This window comes from Capsicum annuum, chromosome 3 (assembly GCF_002878395.1).
Source record: "Capsicum annuum cultivar UCD-10X-F1 chromosome 3, UCD10Xv1.1, whole genome shotgun sequence".
In the NCBI taxonomy this organism is placed as follows: Eukaryota; Viridiplantae; Streptophyta; class Magnoliopsida; order Solanales; family Solanaceae; genus Capsicum; species Capsicum annuum.
The window spans coordinates 233717583-233728113 of record NC_061113.1 but is presented as its reverse complement, the minus strand read 5'-3'; the positions used below and the strand labels follow the sequence as shown (position 1 = coordinate 233728113).

The following is a 10531-nucleotide window of genomic DNA, read 5'->3' as shown; positions in this document are numbered from 1 at the left end:
CTTTGGGCCATTCCGATCCATTTTTGAAAGGGAAAAGGGCACCCCATATCTATTAGGACAAAGAAATATTACTAAAATGACCATTTCAAATGTCATGGACTAGCCACTCACCTATTTTAATTCCACCAACTAGCCATTAGAAACTGTATAGAATGTATACAAAAATTGTATAGTTATTATATTGAATATCTATCTGTATAAGATATACACAGAAACTGTATAATTGTTGTATAAAATATATATCTGAATAATTATTGCAGCTAGAGGTTGTATAAGATGTGTATAAAAATTGTATAATTGTTGTATATAATATGTCTATGTATATGATGTGTATAGAAATTGTATTGTGGTTATCTATATATATATATATATATATATATATATATATATAAAGATTATTATTCTTGTATTTAACTTGCTACTATATGGTATTGTCAGATCTTTAATATGAATGGTAAAACTTGACTGAATCTATTAGACTTAGGTAAATCTATTTTATAAAAGGATTATTTTGAAGATAGTGTTGTGATCTTTCAGATCTACACTGTAGGTTGTTTAACCTAAGCATTATTGGCTAGATTGCCGGTGGAAACTTTGGGACTTACAGATGGTTATTTATAACCTTTGGACTATCCGACTGATAAACCTTTAGATAAAATGAATCTAGCTAAAACATATAGTATAAAGACAAGATTTCACTAATTTAATTACCAGGTCTGACTCTTCCATATAATATTGAGTTAAGAACTTGAATATTTTTATTTATATAATCCAATGGTCTCTTGATCCAAGGATATTATTGTTGTTATTAGTTGTTAATTGCTAAAATTCTTCTATGGCTTTCCGTTGTCCCTTCTCTTCTACCTCTAAGAACTCCTCATCAACTTCAACTTCCTATAAATCTCCAAGTTCTAAGCTCAAGGAAAAGAATAGTTTCTCCGATTTGCAGCAATCCATTGATGACTGGCAAATTCTCAGGCATCCTCAAGACCAAATTTACAAAGCTCCCTCCAGATGGCGGTCTCTAACAAATGACTACCATATTTCTACTGTTGAACAAACTATCCCTCTTGAATCAGATATGAGGATATCAAGCTTCTCAACCCCAGGACTATCGAAAGGTGTAAGCATAAATACAATTACCTCTATTTCGGCCTAGTCCAAATAACATCTAAACCTCTTTCACGAGAAGATTTAGATACATCTCTACTCCTTTGTCTAAGGGATTCTAGGTTCCTAGACTTCAATGATTCCTTATTAGGAATGGTTGAAACCAATCTTTGTAATGATCTAATTTATTTTGACTATTTTCCAAATTTTATCGTTTCCTTAAAGGATCTAAATATATTAGATTCTTTAACACTTAATGTTAAGACGTCCACTTACAAAACCAAATCTGAATCTCTCCCAGTAGATCATTTATAGAGTTCAGTATAAGGCAATGAATACTGCCTTTGGCTCCGGAGCTATGAAATGTAGCTACAAAAGAGAAACTGTACTCTTTCAAATTGACCTTCAACGGTCTCATTTGTCAGTTCCCAAGCCGATCTCCTGGAATCAAGTGTCTTTGCCCAGAGTTGGACATTGCAAGATGCAGCCCCAGCAAACAAACCTTAGAATACTGCAGTTTCTCATATCCGACAATTCTCTACAGGAACTGGCTCTATTTCTTTCCAGAGATCTCTTAGCCAATGGGTCTTCGGCTCCTTATCTGTCCTCCCCGAGATACAGATGGCTCAGAATTCAGTTTTCTCATTTCCTCCTAGAATCGAGACTGTTAACTTAGAATCTAGAATTCCACAAGCTAAATATTCTGTGGAAACACCTCTCACTGAGATCCACGATGATCCACCCTAATCTCCAACTTACTCAGCCTTAGGCGCAGAGCTAGGAATTTTAAGTCAGGATTTTCACATTGATAAGAAAACTCTTGGAACAGAATTTTATTCATCTGGAAATATTTTAAAACGAACTTGATTTTTTAATAATTTCAAGAAAGATGAAAGAAAAAATATTCAAGAAATTTATTATGCATTTCTAGATTCTATCCAAAAGCAAATTAATTTCTTTGCATGGTTTAAGGCTTATACTGAATATCATCAATTAGATTTCTTTTTTTCTAAATCAATTAATGTTTCAAAAGTATGGAAAACCTTAAATAGTGCAAACGTCACCGTTGAACTTCCTCCATTACAAGGTTTTACAATTTCTCATGCCAATAACTCAATCGTTGTTTTACCTTTCAAAAGAAAGGCTGACAACGAACCAGTTACTGGCAAAGACATAAAAAGTCTTTTCGAACAAAATAAATATACCAATAAGTATCTTCATACACATGGTGAATACTTGACTTCAAAATAAGGGTGTTAAGTGGGCAGGGCCGCGTCAATCCAGAACCGACCCGTTAAAATTAACCAGTTTGTAGGCCGGGCCGGATTGGGGTTAAGTGGGCCGGTCCGATTTTGAGTTAAACAGTAAAATTTTTAAGAACAACCCTGACCCGACCCGCTTAACCAAACCCGATCTAACCCACCTAAACCCGGTCAAACCCGATTAAAAAATCGGTCAAAAATAAAAAAAATCCCAATATACACTATATATATCTACCTATATACATTTTAAATACGTTAAACAATATATATACACTATATATATATAGTATATAGTATATACTATATTAGAATTTTAAAAATATATACACATATACACAATTACACATATATACGTAACATTCAATATATACGACTATACGTACTACTTTAAATAAAATATATACTACAATATATATAAGTATATATATAGAGTTATATACTAATTTATAAAACATATACACATGTATATGTTAAATACATACGTCTATAGAAGATATATATATACATATATACGCACCATTCAATATATATGTACTACTTTAAGTAAAACATATACTACAATATACATATACTACAATATATATATATATAGTTATATACTAATTTATAAAAAATATACACATGTATATGTTAAATATACACGCCTATAGAAGATATATACACAAATATATGCACCATTCAATATATATGTACTACTTTAAGTAGAACATATGCTACAATATATGTATATACTACAATATATATATACTTATATACAAATTTATAAAACATATACACATGTATACATTAAATATACATGTCTATAGAAGATATATACACAAATATACGCACCATTCAATATATATGTACTATTTTAAGTAAAACATATACTACAATATATATATATATATATATATATATATATATATAGTTATATACTAATTTATAAAACATATACACATGTATATGCTAAATATACACGTCTATAGAAGATATATACGCACCATTCAATATATATGTACTACTTTAAGTAAAACATATACTACAATATGTGTATATACTGCAATATATATATATAGTTATATACTAATTTATAAAACATATACACATGTATACATTAAATATGCACGTCTATAGAAGATATATACACAAATATACGCACCATTCAATATATATGTACTACTTTAAGTAAAACATATAGTACAATATATATATAGTTATATACTAATTTATAAAACATATACACATGTATACATTAAATATATACGTCTATAGAAGATATATACACATATATACGCACCATTTAATATATATGTAGTACTTTAAATAAAATATACTACATATATATATATATATAGTTATATAGTTAGATAGTTATATACTAATTTATAAACATATACACATGTATACGTTAAATATATACGTCTATAGAAGATATATACACATATATACGTATCATTCAATATATATGTACTACTTTAAATAAAATATACTACAATATATATATATATATATATATATATATATATATAGTTATAGTTATATATATATATATATATTTATATATTATTTATAAAACATATACACATATATACGTTAAAAATATATGTCTATAGAAGATATATATACACATATATACGTTAAAAATATATGTCTATAGAAGATATATATACACATATATAAATTAATAATACTTGATAGTAAATTAACAATATATTAAAACTAAGTTATAATTAAATCCAATTTTTTTTTTTAAAAAAGCTTAACCGGGCCGGACTGGTTAATCGGCGGGCCCTGACCGGGATTGGTCCAAATCGAATTAATCGGGACCCGATATTCTACAGCCCGTGGGATGATCGGGACGGGTCAAATTGGGTCGGTTTTTGTAAGTGGGCTGTGCTGGGCCGGGTCAGCCTGATCCGTTTGACAGGCTTAATTCAAAAGCATCTCTAACTCTCAAGTGAGAGAAGACTACCTCATCTTCTCCTTTGTTTAAGCTTTATGAGATTCCTACGACTTTCACTAGGAAACTCCAAATTCATAATCTTTCCTACCGCTATCTGACCTTCAACGGAGGATCATCCAAATTGAAAAATCCCTCCACCTAGACGATCCAAAGACCTCAGGTGTTGGCTCATCTACTACAGTGGGGGTTCTCCAACAGGATGTTTCAGATGACAGCCAGCCAGAAGAAGAACCTCCTCTTAAAATAGCTCCTGTCAAAATTGAATCTTCCAATTGGCGAAAACCACAAAAACTTTATTACCCTAGAGCTCATTTTCCAAATGTAGCTTTAGAAGAGAGACCCAATGTTATGTAGAATAACTATAACGCCAATAATATCTATGAATGGAACATAGATGATTGTTCTGACTATAACATCCTGTCCAAACTTCAGCAGATGATGATGATTACCACTGCTGATAGAACTGCCCACAATTGCTCTGATCAACTCACTACCTATGTCCTAGTAGCTAGGTTCACAGGCCAGCTTAAAGGATAGTGGGATACCCATCTTAGTGAGGAAGATAAACAAAATATCTTTCGAAGTGTCAGCGTAGACTCCTTAGGAGAACCAATTCTTAGGGATGGAGAAACCATTCCTACCAAAGCTCGTCCAATTCCAATGAATCATGAGCTGACAATTCATTGTCAGACAGAAATCAATGATCTTCTCCAAAAATAGATCATCTCGCCAAGTAAATCTCCTTGGATTTGTGCAGCTTTCTATGTCAATAAAAGTTCTGAAATCGAACGAGGAGCCCCCCGTTTGGTTATCAACTACAAATCCCTCAATTTCGCCTTTCGATGGATTAGATATTCTATTCCTAATAAGAAAGATCTTCTCCAACTGCTTCATGTTGCTACAATTTTCTCCAAGTTTGACCTAAAATCAGGATTTTGGCAAATCCAAATTGATCCAAGAGATCGTTATAAAACTGCTTTTACAGTACCATTCAGACAGTATGAATGGAACGTAATGCCCTTTGGCCTAAAAAATGCTTCTTCCGAATTTCAAAAAATAATGAATGACATTTTTAATCCTTTTTCAAAATTCATTATCGTGTGTATTGATGATGTTTTAAGTGTTTTCCACCAGCATTGATCAACATTCTAAACATTTACGTGCCTTCTTTAGTATCATCAAAGAAAATGGCTTAATTTTGTCCAAAATAGAGTATTAATTTTTTTCAAGTCAATATCAGATTCCTCGGCCAAAAAAATTTGTCATGGTATTGTTACCCCTATTCAAGGGTCCATACAATTCACTGACAAATTTTTCGATCAAATTCTTGATAAAACTCAACTCCAACAATTTTTAGAATGTGTTAATTATATAGCAAATTGTATCCCCGGTCTCAACAATCTATTGAAACCTCTCTACAATAGGTTGAAAAAGCCTTCTCCTCCATGGACTCAAATTCACACCAATATAATCAAAGAAATCAAATTAAAGGCAAAAGACCTCCCTTGCCTATCCCTCCTCGGTCCCTCTGCGTTGGTTGAGGCTAGTTGGTGGAATATGTTTTGGCCGATAAGCTATTATTATCCTTATCCCTATACTAAACACCGAATGAAAAAACCAAAGTTTGAAATGATGCAACATAGGTGGTTTAGCTGCCTGGTCCATGAAAGCCCCCCTGGCCCTGTTAGGACGGCCCATATTTTGCCATTGTCAAAACAAATTTAATGCTACCAATATTTGGATGGTCAGTTATGTGGTGCATATTACACAACGTTTCTTGCGTGCAAAATCTTCAAAATATAAAGTGGTTTGTTGTTACTCCCTTCGTTTACAAAAGAATGGTCTATCATTCATTTTAGTCTGTTTAAAAAAGAATGACTTCTTTTTCTTTTTGGCAATACTTTAATTTCAACTTTCCATATAACATGTTTAAGACCACCAGATTAAAGGGCATTTTGATACATTTGACACAACTTTAATTTAAGCCCACAAGATTCAAAAGTCTTCTATATTTTCTTAAAATTTGTGTCAAATCAAAGTAGGTCATTTTTTTTTAAATGGATGGAGTATAACCTTATAAATATGAAACCATGTTACTGGAATCGAATGAAAGGACCATTTAACGTGACAACTAGACCAAAAAATGTTACATGCTTTATCGTGTATGCAACTTATCTTTGTAGTAGGAAAATTTAACAAGTACTTAAGTGTAATACTCTTCTATTAGTTGAAAAAATTACAAAGCTTTGTGAGTAATATTTAAAAATTATTTGTGCGAATTTTGTCCTTTTTTTGGGATGTCTTAAAAGTTTTTACACTATTAATTTGTTAAATAACTGTATCCAGCAAGTTTGATTATCCCTAAGGTTATTTAATTATATACAAATAACACTATTCAGCAAGTATGAAATCCAGCATGTTTGAGTAATCACTATTCATATACACAAATATGAAATTTCAGATTTATATAACTGGCAAAAAATAAAAAATACTGCACTTAGAAACCCATCCTCTGCAACTTAGGTTTCAATGATTAATTATATTTTATATTTGAAGTATCTTTAATTAACACCGAGATTTATGTCAAATATTTTAAATTCTAAATCAAGGAAAAACTTGAGTGATCTTTTGATTGATTTTCCCATCCTAGACTCATTTATCTTTGGTCCCACAGGGAACAACAGTACAAGATAATAGCAAGATACAGGCGGAGTAAATTTTCATCCCTAAACTGGTATGGGATTGTGTAGAGGATAGGACAATCCTTTTTACTTGTCATTTTTGATGTTATAAAAAGTCATATCAATTATCCATTTCACTGATTAATGGAAAAAAGATACAGATCTGATGGAGTTGGATATTTTAGAAGCCCAATTGCTAAAGTGTTATACGTAATCCACATTTTCTCCCAATAGGTGGTGTCCATATCTTCTATTATTATTCTTTACTTAATTTTGTGTCTACCCTCTAGATCTCTCTTATCTTATCCTAACTTTATGATGGCATATATTACAACCCATCGCCTTCCCTTAATCTTTCAACACAGCTACGCACTCATCTCTTTACCAAATTCCAAATGATAAGGACTTTGAAAGTGACGCAATATTCTAAAAGCAAAAAGTTCATAAGAATATTGTAGCATAGATCATCAGTTACGTAAACGTAACCATAGCAAAAGACATCCATATTACATTACCATATGAATCTTCAAAAGCAATGCAGCTTTAGTACTGCTAATAGTCTAAACTGCACCTTAAAACCTGATACAATACAGACTAGCATAAACACAAAGCAAACAGCTTATTACTAATACTCGCTATATATAGTTGTAGAGGAGTTACTTAAGTAGGTGATATGAATTAATTAATTAACCGCAGGCTTTTCCAAGTCCTCGAGGGGGCGGAAGAAGGTCTTCTGCTCCAAAATGGACCCAGCAGTGGTGGGTGAGGAGTGGAAACCTCGCTCCGTGCCAGCAGAATCAGTGGCTGCTGGCCCAAACACCCCAGTTTGTGGGTGAGGAGCCCAGTACTTATCCGATGGTGCCTCTATCACTTCATCTGGCACAAATGTATCACGCACATGATCCTCAGGGTTCTTGTCGTACACCGATGTCTGCACTCCCCTCCTGCGTGCATACAACAACAATCAACTACTTAATTCAACAATGTACAGTACAGGTTAAAATATAGTAGTATTAGGTTTTGTAATTATATTATATCTCATCCAAAATTGATATATGCTTCAACTGTTGCTACACATCCCCATTTGCCCAACATATTTCGCGCCCAAATGTCGGGTCTACTCACGTGATTATGACAATTCCTAATAAAGAAATTGAAACCAACCAAACTTAAATTATACGGCAAAGTTCACATATAATATTGGTGTATAGGAATAGCTAGTCACTTGATCTTCACTCCACTTTAAAATAATTGTAAACCTCACTGGACAAGCAAAAGAAGTGAAGCTTCAGCATAACTGGTAAAGTTAATGTCTTGAAAATAATTTTTTTTTTTTTTTGTAAAAAATGCAATGTAAAACTACATTCAACAAACTCCTAGCGTAAGCTTTAGTGCGGAGGACTGTCCGAGGAATAAGTTTCATTGTAATGGACCAGAGGAAAATTATTGATCATAGTGGTGACACATGAAGGACAAACACAGGTCCCAATCCCCCACCAAGAAAGGAACAGTTATAACCCATTAATCATCAGCAATATTGTTGCTTCAAAAAGGCAAAATAACACCAGCCCTACATGTCTAGTCATGTGCTTCTATCTAATCTTTTTATCTTCTCTTTTATTTGATGATGATGTGGGTCCCTAATAGTTTCATCTACGTACGGACCTACTGATTTCCTACCTTTTCCTCTTTCCTTTCCAAGCTTCTATAAGACGGTTACATCTTTACATAAGGCTTTTTTCTTTATTTTTACTAATAAAATAATAATCATAAATCTCAATGTAATACATGCAAGTATTAATAAATCTCCCAAGATTGGATAAGTTAAACGGTGCAGATCAATTCCTAGAATGCCCTGCTGCTTTGTTGGAGGGCATAGAACATAGTGGGTGAAACGTCCTTATCCGATAAGCACTCCACTTAAGCACTAAATCATTTTTATAATTTTTTTTTTTGGTTATTATATACTTTGAGCGACAAAGAAGAGAAAAACGTGACTGTCAGGACGTATAATACCTAAAATAGTTCTATGGTGAAAATATTCTGATTTATGAACCGTAACTTTGGAAATACATCAAAGGGGAAATAAATCAGAGTAGAAAATCGCCAGGGCAGAGTGAGAAATACACAAGCTTTTGGGGGAAAAAGGAATATGTCATGACAAAATCGAACCAAAAATTTCAGCTAGCTAGAAGAAGTCGTATAACACTAGAATTGAAGTTTAGTGTGACATTGTACAAAACATTCTAAGCTATCAGATAATTTTACGTGCTATGGTTGTTCAATTTTTTATTTTAAAATTTTATGTAGAAATTGAAAAGGAATCCATGGTTGTTAGATCTGGAAAAGACAAACTAAAACTGGTAAACAAGTTTAGCTCGGATCCTACAAGTTGTAAATGTAATTGATATGATCTCGTATTCGGTATATTACCAAATACGGGAAAAATAAAGCTAAGATCCCTCATGAATAGTCAGTAAGTTCTTGTTCAGTGGAAACTACTAAATTAATTACCTCACGAAGGTTCTAATCAGAGAAAGGAGATTTAAAATGGAGCATCGTGGACTCCGAGCATTTTTTACCAGCAAAATCATCCATTACAGAACTTAGCAGAGGACCAGTTAGCATAATGAGTGTGTGTGTGTGTGTGTGTGTGTGAGAGAGAGAGAGAGAGAGAGAGAGAAGATAGCGAGAGAGAGAGAGAGAGGAGCATCGTGGACTCAGAACATTTTTGCCAACACAATCATCAATTACATAACTTAACAGAGGACTAGAGGGTCGTCACAACGGGAACAAACGCTACTCAATTAGCACAATCACTCACAAATCAAGCAAAAATCGCAAAATACTAAGTAAACAAAGAGAACTTAATTTAACATGAAGCTCATCTATACGAATAAATGCACTAAAAATCAAACTCTGAATAGCTAATAAAACCAGCATAGAAAGGTAAAAACGGAAGAAAAGAAAGTTATACCTTGCAGAGAGGGAAGGTGAGTTAGCAGAAGTTCTGGCACTAGCGTAGCTGATCTGATTAACAACTCGCTTCCCCAAGTTCACGAGTCCACGGCTCTGCAAATTGGCGGCCATACAAGATACACTCTAAACAAGAAGAATAACAATAACAAAAATGGAGTTTTGGAGAAATGTAACGATGATGATGATCACACTCTTTACCGATTTCCCCCTTTTTTATACTGAAAAAAATGAGCTGAGTTTCTCTTTCGCACCTACCCAGTACAACGGAGTACCATTTCCGTCAATTAACGGCAACCAGTACCTTAACGGAATATCCATTTCTTAAAAAAATAGCAAATTCAGTCCTTGTGTTATTATGTTATATTTTAGTTTAATTTTTATATTATTCAATTAAGTACATTAAATCTTTGATTAATTAAAATGTACGAATTGTTCCTTCAAATTAAGGGAAGTTAAATATTCAACACAATCATTATTTAAAAACTTCAAAAATAAATTACGCTACTATAAATATTATTGGTCTGTTAACTATTTACTTTTCTATCCTAATATAC

General features: G+C 32.7%; 1 protein-coding gene across 1 annotated transcript; it reads right to left on the bottom strand.

The window, feature by feature from the left end:
• Positions 1-7425: 7425 nt before the first annotated feature.
• On the bottom strand, positions 7426-10268 carry LOC107862961 (late embryogenesis abundant protein At5g17165). Its single transcript, XM_016708683.2, has 2 exons — positions 9976-10268; positions 7426-7942 (listed from the first exon to the last, which is right to left on the bottom strand). Exons 1-2 carry the CDS (start codon positions 10086-10088, stop codon positions 7681-7683), a joined length of 375 nt encoding a protein of 124 aa, XP_016564169.1. The 5' UTR covers positions 10089-10268; the 3' UTR covers positions 7426-7680.
• Between the last annotated feature and the right edge of the window lie 263 nt (positions 10269-10531).